Genomic DNA, 23,549 nt, shown 5'->3' with positions numbered 1-23,549 from the left:
ATACTGTCTTTGGACTCACCACACTCTCAATTTATGTCTTAATCATGTCTCCCCTCTTCCTTTTTAGTAGGCTCTGTAATTTGCATTTTCTCAATCTGTCATCATATTCCACATTCAAGAAACCAGAAACTGACTTAGTCAATTGTCTCTGAACCCTCTCCAACAACTCCACATCCTTTTGAAAACCAAGCAACCAAATCTGTGCACAGTAATCTATCCATATGTGGCCTGATCAAAGTTTTGTACAATGGAATGATAACATCCTTAATTCTATACACTGGTGTTCTGTGTGTCATTCCATAATCCACTGTGTTGTTCTCACAATTTTAGCAAATGCCCATGAGATTTCAAGTCCTTATACAACACAATCCCCAGATCTTTCATCACCTACACCTTCTCTAAAATGTTCTCATCAATGCCAATATGCTCTGCATCCCAAATTTTAAAACCTTATGCTTTTCTACCTTAAACTGACATCCTCACACACCTGCAAAGGTGTGTGAGGATGTCAGTTTCATCCTCAGGCAGTCTATTTAGGTCCTCTTGCAGAGTTACAGCATCTGCTCTACTTCTCATAATTCTCCCCAATTTGCATAATCTCCAAAGAACTGCATATCACCATTTAAGCCCTTTCCAATGTAATTTACACACAAATTAAACAACAATGGCCCCAGGACATACTCCTGGGGACACAGCATTAGTGACTTTACTCTTCGAGAATATCATTCCTCCATACACAACCTACTGATATCTATCAGAAATAATCTCTGATCCAAAGCCCTAATCTGCTATCTAACCCCATGTGTTTCAATTTAACTACTTGGTATGGTACGGGGAGGGAGGGATACAGTACTGAACTTTGACACCTCCTTCAGTACATGCACTATGAGATATGCAATTTGACTGCAATAGAAGAGCATGTGTAGAGTCTACAGTGACCATCCAAGTGGTCACTTTCACCAACTGAAGGAAGATGTGACACTTGATTTACAACAACATCTTCTGGTCAGATAATCAAATTCAAAACTTTCGACACATGTGTGGTCTCTGTTACGTACTGCTTAAAGTAGTTGTCCCTCAAGAAATTAATTCTCTTTGGTTCCTGATGTAGTCTCTTCTTTCCAGTTGATACTGCCATGATTGAAGTAACTCAAAATGATCATCTTTTTTTTGATCACCCACACATTTAATGATCACCAAAATATTATATATAATGATCACCCAAACATATCCTTCTCGATGCTTTCCACATTACCATATCTACACAATGCCCTACTAAACATTTCAACCTGTCCACCTCCACTTCGCACCATGCTGTTTTAAAACCACTGTCAGTATCTACTCCTTATATCGCCACAGATTGGCATAATTCCTCTTTGTGCCTTGTCTGTCTTCACAAAAGACTACATATCCTTCCAATTCTATTCCTATCAGAATGTCATCCTCATCAACCATGTCTCACTTAGCCCGCATGGTTAGCCTAGTGGCTTTGTGCTTCGCAACCATATGCCTGGGGAAGGAGTGTCCCAGGTTCGATTCCCGTCAACAACGTGAGGAGCTCAAGGATCTTCCTCAGCCATAGCCCAATTAGCCGATCTTGTGCGTGAACAGCAGGGTTTTTCCCACCAGTTTATCTGGTGTTTTTCATCCCGCAAGCAGGCAAACCGGTCCGAGGACACACACAGATTACAGTCAAGAATACTGACCCAGCCATAGGTCTGATTCATCAGCCTATGCCGGTTCCGGAGCCCGAATAAAATTTGGGGGGACTAGATGGTACCGTGAACTTCTGTAAAAAAAGGGGAATGCTGTATCATCACACGGAATATAAATATATATATGTGTCTCACTTACACCAACAATTTGTGACTGAATGAATCTATTAATGCTACAATTTCATTCTCCTTGTTTCCAATACTTCTAGCATTTGTAAATATACACACTAGCTCATTTCTCTTTCTATAATAAGTCCTGCTAACCTCACTTCTCAGATATGACTCCCCCATTCCATCTATTCCTGTCTATCACTGATATTACACCCCCTCCCTAGAGCTAAATGTCACCCCCAACATCCTTGACTATCTTGCTAGTCTGGTTGGCCTAGTGGTTAACGTATCTGCTCTCCAGCCAAAAGGCTGCAGGTTCAAATCTCACCATGGGTATGGATGTTCGTGATTGTCTGTGAAAATACTAGTGGTGGTCAGCGGTAGATGGCGTTGGTGTAGATGATGGAGTTGCAGTTCATTGTAGTTGGTGGACTGAGTGGTAGAGATGGAGAGCTGTGGAGCAGGTGCCCTCCCTCGATGAGTCTTTGGACTCTGTGTAGGTGTTACCTAATAATAATGTTAATCCTTTCTAAAGCACTTACATATCTATTCCTGAAACCATCATCTATGCTTCTTTCACAATGTCTCCTTATCCCTGTGTTCCTTCTCTCTTGTTCTCTTCATTCATGCCACTGACCTCTCCATTCACAAACTAGCCTCTCTTACTCTTCCACAACGCCTTTTGCTTCCTCAGGTCTTACATTCACTTCAGTCATTTTCTCTTGCAGCAACAGTTTCTCCAACTGACTCATGCCAAATCTATTCAAATATAGTCCATCTCTTCTGCTCCTAAAATTCATCCCACCATTCACAAAATGAACTCCTTTCTCCTTCACACAACTTTGCTACCATCTCAATTCATCATTATCATACCTTGGCAACATATTGACTAACTTACCTACCAGACTGATATCTTTCACTCTCCTTAAAAGCTTCATGACATCCTCCTTACATTTTTCTTCTTACCAGTCAAATCATTTGTGCCAACTACCACTACCAACTCTTCTTCAGGCATACTTTATTTTATGCAATGGTACATTCTACCTCCCAGAAAACAGATCTTGTGTATCTTTTGACTCAATCCCTGTTCATTGCCACTCTCAAATTCTTTCACACTCCTTTCAAATCTTTCATCATATTCTTCCAAATCTGTAATTCTCCTCAGTTCATTCCTCATACATTTTATCGCTTGTCTCATCTTGACCAACTATAGTAGTTGAGCAGGCAAAACTGGCGGTGAGTTCACATGTTGATTGGTAAGACAACAGACATGCAAGCTAGTGAAAATGCAATTCATGTCTGCTGTCTTACCAATCAACATATGAACTTGCTGCCAGTCTTACCATTACCATTTAAGCATTCAGCTGTATTCATCAACTCCATTTATTTCCATAGTTACATCCACATTCATTTGCCTGCTACAGCTCACATTCAATTATATCTCAAAATCCATAAGTATGCTACACTTCTTACATTTGTGTTATGTTCCATCAAGTCATTTTCGACTCCTGGTAATTCTATGAACATACACTCTCCATTCAGATCTGTTCCTGGCCATATCTTTCAGAATTTCAGAAAACAGAATTTAAGAGAACATCATCATGTTCTCTAGACTGTCATTTGCTCACATAATATGTTCAAAGTATGATAATTTTTGCTTGATGATCATTGCTTCGAGGGAGCAATCCAGCTTTATTCTGTCTATCACTGATTTATTGGTTTACTTTGCAATCCATGGTAGTCTTAGTAAGCGTCTCCAAACCCATAATTCAAATGCATCTATCTTCCTTCTTTCACTCTTTCTCAGGATCCAACTTTCACATCCATACAGTACCAGAGGGAATAATACCACTGCTTTCACGATTCTGATTTTTGTTGCAAGGCTAATTAAAGATAAAGATATTAAACAAGATTATTATTAGACACCTCCAGGGAGTCCAAAGACTCATCGAGGGAGAGTGTGCCAACAGCATCGAATGACTGGTCCCTTTCAACTACTAACCGTGCCGTGCTCAAACTTACTTAACTGAGCTATTAGTAGCAGAGGCTCTACCAATCGACCAACCTTTGCCGGCAAAGGTTGGTCGATTAAAATAAGATATTAAAGATCTTGTTTAAATTTGTCACTGCTTTCTTTCCAAGTAATAATCTTCTAACTTCTTCAGTACAATAACCATCTTTATCATTTCAGAATCCTAGGAGCACAAAATTGTTAACAGCTTCCATTTTCTCCCCATCTACTTCAAAATCATTAAGTTCACATGTTGCCATAATTTTGTCTTTTTGAGGTTACGTTTAAGGCTATATTTAGCATTTTCTTCTTCTTCTTCATGTAGCTTCCTCAGTGAGAGGGTGCAGCACAATGTCCTTCCAGTTCTCTCTGTTGGTGGCTTTCTTTTTTGTTTCTGCATAGCCATGTGATCCTGCCCATGATCTTATATCTTCAAGCCATGTCCTTCATTTTTTGCCTCTTGATTCCTTCTAAAACTGTTAGTATCCTCTGACCTGCTGAACCTCTCAGTATGTATCTTGCCAATCTTTCTCTGGATCATTTCCTATAATAAAGATCTCTGTGTTCTCATTCTCTGTAGGACATCTGTATTTGTCACATGTTCTGTCCATGGGATTTTCAGAGTTCTCCTATAGCACCACATTTCAAAGCCATTATCTGTTGCCTTACTCTCTTCTTGAATATCCAGGTCTCACTTCCATATGTGAAAATTGGCCACACTAATGTTCTTATCATTCTTTTCTTTGTCTCAATACTCACAGAACTTCTGAGCAGATCTTTATTTTTCCAGAATGCATCTTTAGCTATGGCTGTTCTTATTTTTATTTCTTTATCTTGTTTTCCATCTGCAGTAGTGCTAAATATTTGCATTCTGTTGTATTCAATTTTCATATTGTTTATGAATATTTCTGGCTCGGATCTGCTATCTTTTGAGATTTTCGTAAATTTGGTCTTTTTTTGCATTTATATCTAATCCAAATTCTTTACCTTCTTCAATTAGTAGCTGCAGTAATTTGATTAATTTGTTTCTGTTTTCTGCTATTAGAATGGTATCATCAGCATATCTAAGTTGTTGTATTTTATACCATTGATACTAATTCCTATTTTTTGTTTTTCAATCTTTTTCATCACTGTCTCACTATAGATATTAAATAGATTTGGTGAAAGGATACAACCTTGTCTAACTACTCTTTTTATTTTCACTACAGAAGTCTCATCGTTAAACAGCTGCATTTTCTGTTTGGTGTAAATCATTTTTATAATCTTAAGTACATGATCTTCTATGTCTAATTTATCTAATTTTGTGCATTAGTTTTCTTTGGAATTGGTATGCAGATAGATGTTGTAAAAACTTCAGGTAACTGTATTGTTTTATATCCTGAATGGATTCCACTAAATAGTTATTATTGCCAGTCAAAGCTTTCAGCTGCTCAGCTGGAATATTATCACACCCAGGAGATTTATTACTAGGAAGATTTTAATTACGTGTTCTACCTCCTTTCTTGTGGGTAGAGTGGTATCTATTGTTACGTTTAGCTTAACGTGTCATTAATCATCTAACATGTTACCGTTATCATCATCATAGAGATCTGATAAGTACTCCACCCATCTTCCATTTATCTTTTCCTTATCAATGAGTATGTTTCCATCTTTGTCCTTCATGTTATTAGACTGTGTACGTTTGGTTTTTCCATTAAGTTCTTTCACTTTCAGGAATGCTGGTTTTGTTCCTATTTTGTAATTCTTCTATCTCAGTGCACTGCCTATTTATCCAGTTTTCTTTCAATCTTTTACATAACTGTGATTCTTTTATCCAAAGTTTTATATCTTAACTTTTCTTCTTCTTTATTTGCTCCTCTTTTCCATGTTCTTCTTTCATCAATAAGGTTGATTACCTCTTGAGTTATCCATGATTTTTTCTTTCTTTCTTTCTTCTTGTTTATTGATGTGGTTTTTAGCAGATGTTATGATAGCTGCTTGTAGTCTATTCCACTGAGAGAGTTCATTTTGCAACTATGCAGACAGCAGTTCTGAAATATTTTTATTAAATTTTGATTTTATTGTCAGATTTTGTACCATTTGCAGATCCCATTTTAGTGGTTGACTTCTTTTTTTATTGTTTTCAGGTGAATATTCATCTTCATTAAGACCAGTCAATGATCCACTGTCAGCAGTTGGCATCACCTTTGAGTTCCGTATTCATTGAAGTAGCGTTTACTGACTACAATATAGTCTAAATGATTTTTGTATCTTCCATCCGGACTTTCCCATGTGTATCATGCTGTTGATTTTTGCTCAAAATAAGTGTTAGTTACGATGAGACTGTCCTTGTTACAGAAATCAATCAGCTTTTGTCCTCTCTTATTCCGAATTACAAGTCCAATTGGACTTGCGTGTGTAGATGTTCTCTCTGATCCAACTTTTGCGTTCCAGTCACTCATGGTACAAATAACTCGATCTTTCTTGCCTCCGGCTTCCTTTATATTCTATTCCATCATAGATAATATCTATTTCTGCTTCCTCATTCTGTTCTGTAGGAGCATATCTCTAGGTTTCAATTTCACTAGAATTGCCATTACTCTATCTGATGTTCTGATTATATGGATAATGTTTTTATTAGTTTTCTTCTCTATAATAAAACGCTACACCTCTTCTTGATATTTCTCCACCTGATGTATATATTTTATATATCTTGCCATTTGGAAGTTTCGATTCGAAATTTGATGATCCTATCCAAAAAGTTTCACTTATTCCTAGTATACTAATATTCAATATCTCCATCTCTCTCATCACATTAGCCAATATCCCACATTTATTCAATCCTCTTACATTCCAAGTAGCAATATTTAAGCAATTTCTAAGTTGAATTTTTTTATAGCAGTCATGAACTGACAATACTGCAGGGCCTGCTATATCACCTTGACACCACCGTTCTGGGCATATTGAGACTACCTGGGCTTTAATTTTTTTCTGTTTAGACATAGCGGCATTTTTTTATGGAATGGGCAGCTAGAACCATCCAACCCCCAATATGAATGGAGGACTGCAGCTGCCATTGGCAGGTCCCATGGACCTAGCCAGGAGGCCTACAAAAGTAGTGCCACTGACCATTCCCCTCATCCACCACCGAGGGGGATGCCCCGATGCACCTTGACAGCCCAGCAACCAGTCTTTAACATTGGTGATCTGATCTCTTGTTCCTCTGCCATTTCGAAATCCTGCCTGTTCATTTAGCATTTCTCTCTTGTGAATGTTTCCAGTCTTTTCAGAATGATCTTAAGTAAGACTATACTTGCATGAGAGATCAGTGCTATAGTTCTGTAATTTTCATACTCTCTTGCATCGCCTTTCTTCAATAAAGGTATATAAACTGATTTTTTTCATTCCCTAGGCCATGTAATTGTGATCCAAATTTGCTGACATATTGATCAATTTCCTGATGTGTATCCTTGAGGAATGTTCAGGATACTGTGACAGCACTCTATGATTAAGCTTACACTATTACCAATCTCCTATCAAAAATTTTCCTCCAAATTAGTCAATTACTTGTCAGCACTCTAATATTTTTGTATCTAACATTTCATTCTTTTAAAGCACTTCTAACTGAAGCAGATGCTGTAGGTGGAAAAGCTGATTTGATTTCTTCTAGAGATGTCAGGCTATACAAGTCTGATGTAGGGATGGATCACAGTATCACAGGCTCATCACAGCCTGGGAGCAGAGTGATGAAGATTGACCTCCAATACACCATGAACTCTTCATGCTGCTCGTCCAGAGGTGGAGGGGAAGTGCCATCCAGGATAGCTTTAGCACATATCCCCTCTGTTTATCTTATAGAGGGTCTGCATCACTGTTTAGGCCCTCTTCCTCTGTTTTCTTTTGGACACTATATTCATAGGGCAGTACAGAGGCCAATGTTGATGGCTCTTGGTGCTCAAAGAATTCTTTCTTGAGGCATTCTTCCAACTTATTGGAGACATCCTGCACAGAAAGGTATTCACGGATGATGAATTTAAGAGCCTCATGGCCACAGCTTGGAAGAGGAGGATAATCAAGAGATATAGTCAAACGGGTGATCAGAGCCTCATGTACTGGTCCAGGGATGGAGAGGATGAGATGGGAGGTACGAAGATATTACCCATCCCATCCTGTGATGATGGAGTTCTGTCATGACTAAAAGTTTATAACTAGCCTTCCACCTGTGGCATCACATGTTCTATGAGGGAGCACTGTTGCCAGGGCCTCGTTAATATTTCTGGTACCTTTAGATAGTAGTTATATCTCATGGCTAGCAAGAATTCATTCTACTTCGGCTGACCAATGAGCTTTCACTCGTTCAGTGTGTATGGTGGCATTGGCCTCAGCTGGATGTTTCAAAGTGCGATGCACTCTGAGGCCTACTGCTGTAGTAAACACATGATTGCACTACGAATAGACAAAGTGTCTAAAATCCAGAATTACTGGTTGGTGTAGACATTCATGCTTCTTACTTGCTAGTATTGGTTTGTCACAGTTCTTCCACGTACGTCATCTTCTTATCTTCAAAACGCTGCTAGGATGGGTGACCGATGAATTTCCTAGCTCCAACCAGTCAGAGCCAGAGCCTACATCTTCTTTCATGTTCACAGGAGGGAGGAAACTTAACCCTACCAGGGCTGCTAACCGTGGAAGGGAGGAATAGCATAGTGGACCAGTTAGTCACCCAAAGTTGTCCAGGACTTGCAGACTCACATTCCCCATATACCACTTGTTGATATCTATCAGTCAGCTATCCTCTTATCCACATTAATGTTCTATAATCCAAACCCATATTCTCCAATTTATGCAACAGTCTATCATGTTGTATTCTGTCAAAAGCCCTAGCAAAATCCAAAAGTATCATGGTGTATCCATTCCCCTTGTCTAGTTCAATGACAACATTGTTATAGAATGTGAGCAAGTTGCTAAAAAATAACCTTCCCTTAGTAAACCCATTTTGCTCATTGCAAAGTAGAGACTCACTCTCATCCCATTTCTGAATGCAAGCACTACCAATTTTTCCAAAATCTTCACAACCACTCCTATGATACTAACTGATCACTAGTTGGAGATATCAGTCTTTGCACCACTTTGTGCCATGGAATTACCATATGTTCCTTCCATTCCTGCAGAATCTTTCCTGTTCTGAGACTCATATTAAACAACCTGGTCAAAGGAATAGCCAGATCAGCTGAATGTTTCAAAGCACACTTGCTGATGGGATATCAGCAAGTGTGCTCTATTAGCACACTTGCTGATATCCCATCAGTCCCTATTGCTGAATATTCTTATTCAGTTTGTGCAACAGCTCTAATACCTCTTCCTCACACACCTGAATTTCTTCATCCAGTGAAGAAGTTGCAGTGAGCTCAATTTCAAGTACACCAGGTTGATAGCTTTTAACAAATTGGGCACTCATTAGTTAAACAACCTTTTCTGCATCTGTAACTCCCATGCCATCCATCATGTCATTTAGAAGATTAATTCTTTCATATTCATTCTTTCTTTTAGTTGCAGCATATCAACAGAATTCTTTTGGGTTGTGTTTAGCATGCAGAGCTTAGTTTATTTTCATACTCAGACTTTGCCTTCAGTACAACAGTTGTGATTATTCTAGCCTGCTGCTTATAATTTTCATAATGCACATGATATTCATTCCACATCATCCTTTTCTTACAAATCTCTATCTTAATAGGATTACACATCTATTTGACTTCTATCCTATTTATTCTTCAAACTCTTGGGACACACTCTGATATCGTATCATTTAAGTATTGTTCAAATGCTTCCCATGCACTATAGATATTCTTCCCATCCATCAACCGATCCCATTCCACTGAACTCATTATACTCCTCAGTTGGTCATAATTTCCTGCTTTGTAGTTCAGCACTTAACCTTTTCTGAATGAACTTGGTCAATTTCCAAGTGAGTGCCCTGTCACTAACCAGAGGCAGAATAGTTACGTCTTTAACTGAAATACCCTCTGACACTATTATCAAATCTAACACTCTTTGACCTCAAATTCCTTCTGTCTTGAGCTGTTGTGAGGAAGTTGTCTCACAACAGCTCAATAAATGTATTTTCATTCTTCTCATGACATTCTACTGCTACCTAATCAATATCTGGATAATTATGGTCTAATTATGATTACTCTTTTCTCACTCAGCTTGTCATTTTGTAAATTATTTGCAGATGATGTGAAGATGGGGAGTGTTATTAGAAATTGTACTGATGTAGTGGCTAATTAAGAGAATTGAAATAGGCTGGAAAGGAGAAAGAATGAGTTAAAAAAGTAAATTATGAAGACAGAGGAAATGCAATCTACAGAGTGTGGCTGATAGTGGGAAGAGGAAGTGATATAACAGACAGAGTTCAAGAATTTTGTCACTTAGAGTGTTAATCAGATTCTGGAGAGATTTTACAAAAGGTAGCATAAATGCTACCCTTATTCAAATAAGGGCCATTCCAGAAAACTGTGCAGAGAGGAAATGCCACTATTTCAGGTAATACTTGGAATGCATTACCAGAGATAGTGGCAAGTATGCAGACAGTAAATAATTTTAAGGCATGGTATTGATAGTGACAGAAAGTAGAACTCCTGCAATAAGTCACAGCGCTATGGCAGTTCAGAGACATAAGGTATTAGTTAAAAACATAAGTTTGATTACATAATGAGAATATTAAAGATCCATCATCTTTTTGTAGCCAGCAAAACTTAATGAATGCAACAAAAGGTAAATATATGGCTTTTAAGAGTTGTATCTTTTAACTAGTGCAAGTCAAGGCAACTCCAGTGCCAAAGATTAACATTCTCATAAACTTTCTGGTAAAATTTCGAAAGTTTTCAAGTTTCATTTTATTTGGCTATAAGAGGAATATTTAATATCATATTTATTACCTATTACTTAATTTGCCAAACTGAAGCTCTATATCTTGGTATTATATATAATTAATAATTTTAATTAATAATAATTAATAACTAATAAGACTTTATTAATTATATGGATAGTCTTACAAGTAAGACTTATTTAGTAGGAATTGATAATTAACCTACCTTAGGTCCATTAGAAGTTCTTGCTGTTTCAATCATAATTACATCCTTAAACATACTTCTGAAAATGCAAAAAATATCATAATGGAGAGGAAGTAAAATAATAACTTAAAACGAATTGAATAACTTTGGAAACTGACAATACAATATCATACTATATAACAAAACCTATTTCTAATTATCATAAAAAAAAAACATTCAGGAGACTGAATTCATCACTATTCAGGAGGCTGACTTATGGATCTACTTCTGTAGATTTTGTGTGCATGTGTGTATTTATGGGACTGATTTGCCTGTTCTGGGGGACAAATAACCCAAGTTTTCAGGAAGAAAGACCCTCCACTTCCATTGAGACCAGCTAACTCGCCATTGATTGAAAATATCTCATAAAGGTTCCTCTCATCATAGACAGAATTCAAACATGGGTCTCTCTACCAAAGAACTTGTATACATACCAACTGAGCAAAGGAGGCTCCAATTCGATATTGCTGCTTCATTAATGATCAACTTTAAAAAAAAAAATTTTAAAAAATTAGTACAATATAACATTTAAAACAGAAATGCTTCCTGAATCGACAGATGAAGGCAGTATGAATAATATTAATTATTAAAACTAATTTAATAACTAAAAATTGCTGAAAGCATTTATTATTGAAACAATTAATATAGTACTCATTAATATCATCATAACTTTTTCATCCGTTGAAACAGTTATTAGTATTACGATTACTTTCAATCATCCATGGAGTCTAATTGACTCATCGTGGGAGGTTGAACACTCACAGACCACAATAACTATCACACCTTGCCTTGAATGCGATGTTGGAGCACTCACTACTCAGTATGGCAATGTATTTCACTCGTTCATCATCCACTAAACAAAATTTTCTTTTTATCTCTTTACTCACATAATCCTTGTACAGTTTCCAGGGATAACCTTTTGTTCTTGCATCACCAATTATCTTATGCATTAATTCCCTTGTATCTATTTCATAGGCTCCTCTCATCAGCTTATACATCTCAATCATATACTCCTCCTCAGATCTGCCATGTTATGAAGACTACATTCCCTCAATCTATCTTCATATCCAGATAATCTGCCCAGAGAAATCCATATGAAGCCTAATAAGTACTTATAAGAGTGGAATTATCACATCCTTATCCATACAGTCAGCATTCTTCACATTATTATGGTGATTTTTTGAGTAACCTTTAAAACTTTTGTGATGTGTTACCTGAACCTCAGTTCCCTATCCATTAAGATGCCTAAATTCTTTGCTTCCTCTACCTCCTAAAGCAAAGTTCCTTCTATGTTGACACTTAGCAGCACTGAAATGACATCCCCATTCTTCAGCCCAAAGCACCAACCAATTTAAATTTACTGATGACAGTAACACAGAATTTCCTGACATTGCTCTTCCTAATTTAGCATCACCAGCAAACAAATGAATATTTCCTTTCACACTGTGAACTGTATCATTGATATATAAGCAGAAGTTCCAGAACAGAATCTTGTGGCATCCCATTTGTCACCTTTTTTTTTTTTTTTTGGAACACTGTACCTCCAACTAGCTGGCTTCTATTAGTCAAACAATCTTGTAACAACCTTTCTTTTAGTGTTGCACGGTGATCAGCATTCATTTTAGAAATTATGGACTTTACAACCGTGTTATAACTATTTTAATTTCCCGATGTCTCGATCTTCATATTAAGATCATCATCTGGAGTATATACAAATATACAAGGACAAGCTGAGTTACATTATACACAGCAAGCTAAAAGAACAATGATTTGATCACCAGTTAATCTACTGGCATAATCTCTAGTGAAAAAAAAATAATAAATAATTAATTATTAGAAAAACTACATCAAAACTAAATTCTATTTAAGATAACATAGGAAAAAATTCTTTCTTATAGATAGTCTTCTTTCAGTAACAATGATGTCCTATTTTTAGCATTACAATTTTTATTTTAGATTTAGGATTCTGGATTATCTACAGTCCTGTTTATAGTTTAACTCTTAGAGAGAAAGGTTCTGTGGATAGAATATGTGCCTTCCATATGCTTGGGATTTTTAGACCATCATTATTGTTCAGATTGATAAGAATCTCACAGGCTTCGTTAAATTTGCATCCATACCATGTTTTGGTGTGATGTAAACAACTCGTGTTTTTCCAGTCAATTCTATATAAAGTGTTCAGGGCATGGTCAGAAAGGCCAGCTTCACCATAGTTATTATATTTAATGTGTTGTTTATGTTCCTTTTGTCGGATAGGAATTGTGCATCCCATTTCCTCTATATAGGGTATATTATAAGTGCAATAAATACGGTATACTCCAGGGTGGGCCAGCAGAGGAAGAAGGTCTTTGGATGAGTCAAGTAAGTTTTTTAGTTTTGCAGGTTTAAAGATGGCTTTGAGGTTGTATTTTTGTAGTATTCTGTTTATTTTATTTACACTTGTTCATTGGAGTAGATCTTCCAAGCCCTGTTTTTTAGAGTATTAATGACACCTAGTTTTTGTGTTGGCTAGGGGTAGGAGTTTATGTGTATATATATTGGCCAGTATGTGTCAGTTTCTGGTAAACAGTGAAGGAAAGACTGTCAGAAGGAAGAAGCGTGACAAGTGTATCTAGAAAAGGAAGTGTGTTCTATTTTTCAATTTCAATTGTGAACTGTATACGTTTGTGTTGTTTGTTTAGGTGGCTAAGGAAAGTGTCTGGCGACCATGGGGCCAGATCACGAAAACATCGTCAACATATCTAAGCCAAACTTTGGGTTTAAAGGAGAGGAATCTAGAGCATGTTGCTCAAAATGTTTCATATAAAAGTTAGCAATAGGGGGAATAATGTTAATTATTCCCCCCTATGTATATTGGATAATGTATATATAATGTATACATTACATTATAGAGTCCCAAGCCTGGATAAAGGAGGAAGGTTGGTCAGATGAGTGTCGATGCTCTGACTGTAAAGAAAAAACAAGATTGTTATCTGATGCATATACAATCAACAGCTACAGCATGCCAGCTCATACGTCACCTGGATCAACAAGGTCAGCGATACCAATCGAGCGATTCCATAGCATACTCATTACCTAGTGGTGATATCTGTTTCAATTCTTCAGATAGTTTCCCAATGCTATCTAAATCTAGTTTTCATATAACTAACTACAGAATCTTGTCCATCGCTGCAAATTTTATCTTTATTCATCAATACTTTGCCTTTTTTTCGTCTTTAACTGTATTCTATTTTGGTTGCTACATTCTATTAATGGTTCTAATCATTTTGTACACCTCCCTAGTTTTATGCTCTCCATAGTACTGTTCTATATTATTGCATTGGACTTCTAACCATTTCATCTTATCTGGCTGACTGCTTTTTTCACCTTATTACACTTTCTTCTATATTGCTCCTCCATTTGTTCTGATGTATTTCTTCTTGTCTTCAGCATTCTTTTCTCCTGTACTAACTTCAGTGTTTCTTGTCTAATCCATTTCTTTTTGATCCTCTCTTCTTCTGGTACTGTTTCTTCAACTGCATCTTCTATCGCCTTCATTACTCCTTTCACTCTTAGATTCGAATTTTTTTCTTTGTCCACACTTTTAAGTTTCTCCTCTAACAATGTTCTGCACCTTCTTCCTATTTCTGCTTCACTTGTTCATGCTCTCTTTGTTTCTGATGATGGAGTTTATATTTTCTTTTTTCATTTCAACTTGATATTTGCAATCACTAAACTATGATCCGAGTCTACATCAGCTCCTTGAAAAGTTTGACACTGCTGTACTGATGTTATTCATCTTCTTTTAATCATAATAATCAAGTTCTTGGTTTTCTTATCATTTGATCGCCACGTCCATTTCTCACACTCCTTTTGCTGAAATCTTGTGTTACAGATCATCATATCATGGTCCACAGCAAATTCTAACATTTTTTCACCTCGTTCATTTCTTTCTTCAAAACCATATTTTCCCATTAAACTTTCCCAACCATCATTATATATTCCAACTTTGGCATTCCAATCTCCTTCAATAATTAGTACATCTTCTTTTGGTATTGTTTCTATTGTCTCTGTCAGATCTTTGTAAAATAAGTCAATATCCTCATCTGTGCTGTCAGATGTGGGTGCATATATCTGAAATATTGATATATTAAATGGTTTTGCTAGAAATCTAGATGCTATGATTTGTTCATTGACTGGTTTGTAGTTTGAGAGTGCCTTTCTAGATTTTTTGTTGAGAAGGAAACCAACTCCTGCTTCATGCTTAGTGTCATGCCATAGCCATATGATTTCGCATCTATTTATCTTTCCTGCTGATGTCCATCACAGCTGCACCAATTCTAGTATATTACATCGATATCTCTTCATTTCCTCGTGAAATAATTCTAGTGTCCGTACATTCCATGTTCCTACTGATAAGTTCTGTTAGTTTCAGTTTCTGTTTCCTTTTGGTATCAGACTTTTTGATCCAACCCCCAATCACTCGACTGGTATCGCGGACCTTGCTGATCCAGGCAACATCCGAGCCAGCATTTGTACTGTTGATCATATATGCATCAAATAACAATTGTGTTTTTCTTTACGGTCAGAGCATCGACACTCGTCTGACTAACCCTCCTCCTTTATTCAGGCTTGGGACTGGCATGAGACCTTGAAGGATTCCATGGCAGCTTTTTGCTTTGCTTCCTGGCAAATCAGAATTAACTTACAGCAGATTATTCAGTGTCTTAAAAGGCTTACGTTCATCATTATATCCCGAAACATTAATGGTCAACTTCAAGAAAGAAACTATTAATGCTTTTTTTCTAACATATTTACATAAAAAAACTATAACAGGTTGTTTATTTCATATGGTACAAAATCTATATCGCAAAATTGTTGCCATTGGTTTGAAGTTTATGCTATCAAACAGAGGCTGAATTCAACATGAAAATTAAATGCTTCACAGCATTAGCATTTTTTCCAATGAGCGATGTTACTAATGGATTTGTTGAATTATAATCTGCAGCAAAAAGTTAATTATTTACACAGCATCTCTTTTAATTTGCACAATTTTTAAATGATTTCATTATGTTATGTATCACTGACATTCACCTTAATAAAAATTGGCCTTTTTAATGAATTTATAATACCTTTATAATTTCATCCCTCTGTCCAGGCTTTCTGAACTATGCAGCGCAGCCACTGTAAGACTCTTATACCACCATACTTGAGCATTTCTGGTCAAATATCATCTACTCCTGCTGCCTTTCCACAAAGGCTTGAAATGTAGAAAGCCAGCAGGAGTAGATGATATTCGACCAGAAATGCTCAAGTGGTGGTATAAGAGTCTTACAGTGGCTGCACTGCATAGTTCAGAAAGCCTGGACAGAGGGACGAATTCCCGATGATTGGAGTAGAGCTCTCATAGTACCCATATATAAAAAGGGAAATAAAACTGAATGCGAGAATTACAGAGGTATTTCCATACTAAGTGTTCCTGGCAAGATCTATGCAAATATACTTGAGAAACAATTGAGAAGAATTGTGGAAGAAAAGCTGGGTGAAGAACAAGCTGGATTCAGGCCAAATAGAGGCTGTCAGGATCAGATTTTCACTTTGCGACAAATAGTCGAGAAAGCATGGGAATATAACAAAGATCTGTATTTAAGTTTTGTCGATTTGGAAAAGGCATATGACAAGGTGCCAAGAGAGAAGCTATTCAATATACTGCAATTATATGGTGTCAATGGGGCATTATATCAAGCAATACTTAGTCTTTATTTGAGTTGTAAGTCAGCAGTTAGAATTGAAGGAAGTACAGGAAGATGGTTTAATGTTAAATCTGGTGTGAGACAAGGATGTACATTATCCCCTCTGTTATTCATTAACTATATGGATCACATTATGAAGGAAAGTGGTATTAAGCATGATATCAAAATTGGAGATGTTAATGTCAGCTCTTTGCTTTATGCAGATGATGTTATACTTATAAATAAATCCCCTACAAGTCTGCAAGATTCTCTGACTAAATTGAATAACTGTTGTAATAGATATGGTATGAAGGTGAGCATTAAAAAGACAAAGACAATGAAAATAGGCAGAATCATTGAAAATGTCAACTGTGTTGTGAATGGAGAACTTGTGGAACAAGTAAAACATTTCAGCTACTTAGGCACGATTTTTACTGAAGATGGTAAATTAAATATGGAAATAGACAACAGAATCAGCAAAGCTGGTATGGTGGGAAGTCAATTGAATAAATTCATATGGAATAAGAGAGAAATTAGTCGGAACACTAAATTAGTTATATACAAGACAGTGTTCAAACCAGTTTTAACTTATGGATCTGAGTGCTGGGTCAGAAGTAAAACACTTGACCAAAGACTAGAGACCACAGATATGAGAGTCCTGAGAAAGATTAGAGGTGTGAACAGATGGCATCAATGGCAATATCATATTAAAAAGAGGATATTAGGAAAGAACTTGACATTGTCAGCATCCAGGAGTGCGTTAGCAGAGCTAATCTCAGGTGGTATGGTCACTTAAACAGAATGGGTGAGGAAAGATTAGCAAAACAAGTGTTCTCTGCCAGGTTGGCAGCAAAATGACCCAGAGGAAGACCAAGTTATAGGTGGATTGATATGGTACAAAGTGCCTTAGATGATAGAAATATAAGATCTGATAACGTTGGAGTCTTGACAAGTAACAGACTGATTTGGAGGAAAATTGTAGATAGGAAGTTAGTAATGATGTAATTTTTTCCATGTAGTACTATCATATCCTGTACACCCCTTGAGTGTACATGGCAGGAATTTGATGATGATGATAATACCTTTATCATCCATTGATTATTTACAAAAATCAATGCAAAATGTTATGGTTTAAATGTCGCAGCGAATTTTCCAATCACCCTCTTTACGTTCATCATTAGATCCCAAAACATTGATAGTTGACTTCGAGAAAGCAACTATTAACGCTTTTTCTAACATATCTATTTTTTGAAACAATTTGAAGAGACTATGTTTTAATCCATTCACCCTCAACCATCTCTTTGGTATTGTTATGTCGATGATGTTTTTGCCATTTGGTCACATACTGAAGATGAGCTTTCCACCTTTCTACAACAGATAAATAGCCTTCGTCCTCATATCCAATTCACCATGGAAAAGGAAAATTCTTGTACTTTATCATTTTTGGACATCCTGCTTACTCAAACTTCTTCTGGTACCTTATCTACAAGCGTCTTTCGAAAGCCCACATTTACTGGCAGATACATTCATAAAATGACTACTCACCATACATCTCAAAAATTTGACATTCTTAAGTTTCTAATTAATAGGGCATATAAAGTCTGCTCTTCTCCAGAAATCTTACAACAAGAACTTTCCATCATTAAAAAGTTAATGGTGTCTAATAATTACCACCCTAATCAAATCCAACAGATAGTTGAATCTTATGTTCCAATACCTAAGGTTACTTCAACAGTTTGCAGAGTTCCAATCCCCTACATTCCAGGAATCTCAGAACCTAGAGGTAGAATTTTAAAAAAGTACCAATTGATTCCCACTTATATTCCTATCAACAAAATTTCTTCCTTATTGCCTTCTACAAAAGATAAACTGTCATCTCTGTCTTTGGCTGGCATTTACAAAATTCCTTGTGAATGCGATGTTTCTTATTTTGGACAAACTGGCCATTCTGTGGAAAAAAGAATTTAAGAACATCAATATTATATTGATTACAATTAACCTCAGATGTCTGGTCTAGCACAACACAGTATTACCACTATCTATAATATCCAGTGGGATAAAGCTATTTTACTTCATAGATGCAGGTTCAAATATGAACGCCTCTTTAAAAAAAGTTTTGAAGCTTTTTTACACCGAACGAATTTAAATCGAAATGATTGTCTCTCTCTCTCGAAGATCTGGGAGACTTTTATTTTATGTAATCATTAAAAAACTAATTATCTTAAATATTAATTATTTATTAATTTCTTTCATTTCCTAGCTCGCGACAGCATTGTATTTTAATAGGTGATCCACCGAATATTCATTACTTGTATTCTATTCCTATCTGTTTGTAACACTGAAGATGTACTATTATTTTTAGTATGAAATATCTACCTTATTTATTAATTAAAGTTATTACTGTGGACTTACGTGTTGTTTTTAATAATCACCCTCTTTTATGGTATCTCTCTTTGCACAAGCACTTATTCTTCTCATTGCATTCTTGCTACATTACTTTCAGTCATCAATTTACTGCCCGTCAAGTCTGCATTCAAATCACACTTTGCACATACTCTCCTTCCATCCACCTTAAAAATCCACAATTTACTGATATAATCCAACAAATGTATGTAGCATATCTTACACTTCACAAAATGACTAAAATCAAAATTTAACTGTAAAGAAAACGTTGCTGCCATCTTGCTTGCCAGATACTATACCTCACTCTTAAGTTCAATGATTTTATAAACAAACAAGCCAACACACTACAAACACTACAAGTGCAAAACTTCTACCATAACTCTTACATATAAAAACACAAATATCCACAATTAAGTTAACAAAAACTTATCTGAACAGGAGCCTTCTTTCTTAAACCTGCTCATGAACTACTGTGCCGTGTTATGATAATGGATGAAACATTTATGATAATATTAATGAATAATATTAAATAATTAATTTAACAACTAAAAGTCTCAACATCAAACTGCAAATATTCAAAAAAAAAACAACAACTCAGAACTCCAAATAGCATTTTAAGTGAAAGTGCTAAGTGCCAAAATTTTAGTGGTAAGAAAACACAGTAATAACTAATGTTTATGTATCTAAATATCAGAGATCACTAAAAATAACTTTAATATAATAGCATCCTTCAGAAAAAAAACACATGGACAACTTACTTGAGTATATTGACCCACATATTTGTGTCATAGTAAGCATGGTTCCAAACTAAACGACCAGTTCCCCACCAGGCACTCTGCTGGAAAACCTCCCAGCTAAGCCTTTTGTATAGAGTTTCACATTCATCTAAAGATTTCTGGAGTCCACCAATAAGAACAGCTAAGATTGCACCAGTACTTACACCACACATATAGTCAAATAGCTCATATACATGTTTGCCAGTTTTTTCCTCAAGATGTCTAAGTGTTTCAATAGCCATGACTCCTCTGCAAAATATAAATATTTCACTTAAATTCCACAAAATATTAAACATAACAAAAATACAAAAGAATACAGTTAAATCTGTATCAATATCTTGATAACAATGATACATTTGGTAATAGATATAACCAAACGAAAATAACTGATTATTCATGAAATTATTTTTTAACAGTGTGAAATCTGATTATTTCTAATTCATTACACCACTGCTCCATAAAATATTCAAACAGCCTGACCATTTGATTATTATAGAGTGTGGTGGAGATACTTAATGAGCAGTTCATAAACGTCTTTCAATCTCGTGAATGTGACTTCATGGAGAGAGAGAGAGATTGAGAGCAGTTGATGATGGGGAAGAGAGACAGACTGTAAGTGAGCAAGAGGTGTATGGGGAGTTGAGCAAACTAGATGTAAATAAGGCTGTGGAACTTGATAATATATCAGCATGTATTCTGAAGGAATGTGCCAGGGAGTTGACACCTGCCTTGACATATTTTTTTAAATATGAGTCATTCATTGGGTCAAGTTCCTAAGGATTGGAAGAAGGGCAAGAGTGTGCCACTTCATAAAGGAGGTGATCGAACTCAAGCATCAAATTATAGGCCTATCTGTGTATGTCAGGTGTTGTAGTTAAGTTTGTTGCAGAAGCTTGTGAGAACTAGGATCCAAAATTGGGTTGACAACAATGGTATTATCTTTGATGGACAGCATGGATTTGCTAAGGGAGGTCGTGTCTTAATAATCTGTTTACTTATTACAATAAGGTGACTGCTTCTATGGACAGAGAAGAAGGATACACAGTAATATACTTAGATTTTGCAAAGGCTTTTGATAGATTACTGCATGATAAGTTGATAGTTAAACTAGAGTGGATGGGGTTGGATATTAGATTGGTGCATTGGATTGGAGACTGGCTATCAGATAGGTATCAACAAGTTGTGTATGGGGGGGAAGCAATATCCAGGAAAAGGAAAGTTACTAGTGGTGTGCCTCAGGGTTCTATTTTAGGGTCATTGCTGTTTAACTTGTATATTAATGATATTGTGAAGATTTGGATAGAGGTATTCAGTTGTTTGCAGATGATGCAAATTTGGAATGAACCATGAAGAGTAGTGAAGAGGTTGTATTCTTGTTGAGAGGCTTATACGCTGGTTAAACATGATAACTAATATTTAAGGAATTGACAGCGTATACTAGAAATATAGATTAAATAAACTTTAATATATACTTTCCGATATTTCGGCGAACGTCACGTTGCCATCTTCTTGGGAACTTACTACAAAGACACGTGCACACAAGTACTAATAAGCAAATGAGACTGAAGCTAGGAAGCTAGCGTTTTCCTAAAGTCCTGATGGTGCCCCCTGGCAGGCTATATTGGTAGTTCTTGGCCTTTGGGCTGAAGTTCTTCTGATAAAAGTTTCCCAAATTTGGGGCAGTCTCATGCATCCAAATTTGTTGAGGTTTGGCATGTTCCTAAGGGCCGAGGCTGATTCCATGAATAGTCTTTCATACTTGAACTTGCTGCGGTGTATTACTGTGGCTTTCTTCCATCTTATTCTGTGGCGAGTATCCAGAGCGTGGTCTGCAAGCCCAGAGTGGCTGTACTGGTGAAATCGGATGTAATCCTTGTTTTACAGCTGCAAGGGACCTGGTATACACCAGGTAGGTCTAGGGGAAGTGGTTGGTCTTTGGTGGAGTGGATAAGGGATGCCAGTTTTCTATGTGGTCTGTAACAAGTGGTCAAGTCATGTTTTTTTAAGATTTTATTGATTTTTTCCGAGGTGCCTTGGATGTAGGGAATGGTGATGGATTTAGAGTAATCTTTTTTGTGAAGGGGAGGGGGTGGTGGGTTGTGGATAACTGGGTTAAGTATTTTTTGGAGGGGGTAGCCGTTGGCTGAGAAAGTGTCACGGATGTGATTTAGTTCAGTGGTTAGGGCTTGATCATTAGAACAGATTATTTTTGCCCTGTTGAATAATGTTTTAATAACTCCATATTGTTGTGAGGGGGGGGGGGGATTGTTGGTGAATGTATCTGCCTGTATGGGTGGGTTTTCTATAAACTGAGAAAACCAAGGTTCCATCAGATTGGCGGGTGACTAGTGTGTCTAGGAAGGGGAGGTTATTGTTTTCCTCTTTTTCCAGGGTGAATTTGATTCTAGGATGTTGGTTGCGTGTTAGGAAGGAGAGGAGTGAATCCGGGCCATGTGGCCAAATAGCGAAAACATCATCAACGTAGCGAAGCCATATGGCAGGTTTTTGTGGGGCTGAGTTTAAGGCTTTCTCTTCAAACGTCTCCATGAAGAAGTTGGCCAAGGGTGGGGAAAGTGGTGAACCCATGGCTGTCCCCTCTATCTGTTTGTAGAATTTTTCCTGCCAAACGAAATAGCCTGAGTTCATTGTAAACTGAAATAGGGCTGAGATATCGGGAGGCCCTATTTCAGTTTACAATGAACTCAGGCTATTTCGTTTGGCAGGAAAAATTCTACAAACAGATAGAGGGGACAGCCATGGGTTCACCACTTTCCTCACCCTTGGCCAACTTCTTCATGGAGACGTTTGAAGAGAAAGCCTTAAACTCAGCCCCACAAAAACCTACCATATGGCTTCGCTACGTTGATGATGTTTTCACTATTTGGCCACATGGCCTGGATTCACTCCTCTCCTTCCTAACACACTTGAACAACCAACACCCTAGAATCAAATTCACCCTGGAAAAAGAGGAAAACAATAACCTCCCCTTCCTAGACACACTAGTCACTTGCCAATCTGATGGAACCTTGGTTTTCTCAGCTTATAGAAAACCCACCCATACAGGCAGATACATTCACCAACAATCCCACCCCCCCCCTCACAACAATATGGAGTTATTAAAACATTATTCAACAGGGCAAAAATAATCTGTTCTAATGATCAAGCCCTAACCACTGAACTAAATCACATCCGTGACACTTTCTCAGCCAACGGCTACCCCCTCCAAAAAATACTTAACCCAGTTATCCACAACCCACCACCCCCTCCCCTTCACAAAAAAGATTACTCTAAATCCATCACCATTCCCTACATCCAAGGCACCTCGGAAAAAATCAATAAAATCTTAAAAAAACATGACTTGACCACTTGTTACAGACCACATAGAAAACTGGCATCCCTTATCCACTCCACCAAAGACCAACCACTTCCCCTAGACCTACCTGGTGTATACCAGGTCCCTTGCAGCTGTAAACTGTCCTACTTTGGCAGGACAGCAAATATCAGAATCTCAGAACACAAGGATTGCATCCGATTTCACCAGTACAGCCACTCTGGGCTTGCAGACCACGCTCTGGATACTCGCCACAGAATAAGATGGAAGAAAGCCACAGTAATACACCGCAGCAAGTTCAAGTATGAAAGACTATTCATGGAATCAGCCTCGGCCCTTAGGAACATGCCAAACTTCAACAAATTTGGATGCATGAGACTGCCCCAAATTTGGGAAACTT

The 23,549-nt window shown here is 37.0% G+C and overlaps 1 protein-coding gene across 1 annotated transcript in view; it reads right to left on the bottom strand.

Moving 5' to 3' along the window:
- Nucleotides 1–23,549, bottom strand: part of LOC150109872 (calcium-independent phospholipase A2-gamma-like) — a 119,273-nt gene that overhangs the window by 46,712 nt on the left and 49,012 nt on the right. Inside the window, exons 5-6 of the mRNA XM_090415522.1 lie at nucleotides 19,801–20,067; nucleotides 10,911–10,968 (exon numbers count right to left, since the gene is read on the bottom strand). Coding sequence (XP_090271648.1) covers nucleotides 10,911–10,968; nucleotides 19,801–20,067 — 325 coding nt within the window. The remainder of the gene's footprint in view (nucleotides 1–10,910; nucleotides 10,969–19,800; nucleotides 20,068–23,549) is intronic.

Source organism: Typopeltis vanoorti, chromosome 1 (genome assembly GCF_054136105.1).
Source record: "Typopeltis vanoorti isolate ZY-2024b chromosome 1, IOZ_Tvanoo_1.0, whole genome shotgun sequence".
Classification (NCBI taxonomy): domain Eukaryota; kingdom Metazoa; phylum Arthropoda; class Arachnida; order Uropygi; family Thelyphonidae; genus Typopeltis; species Typopeltis vanoorti.
This window is presented reverse-complemented; position numbering and strand designations above follow the sequence as displayed.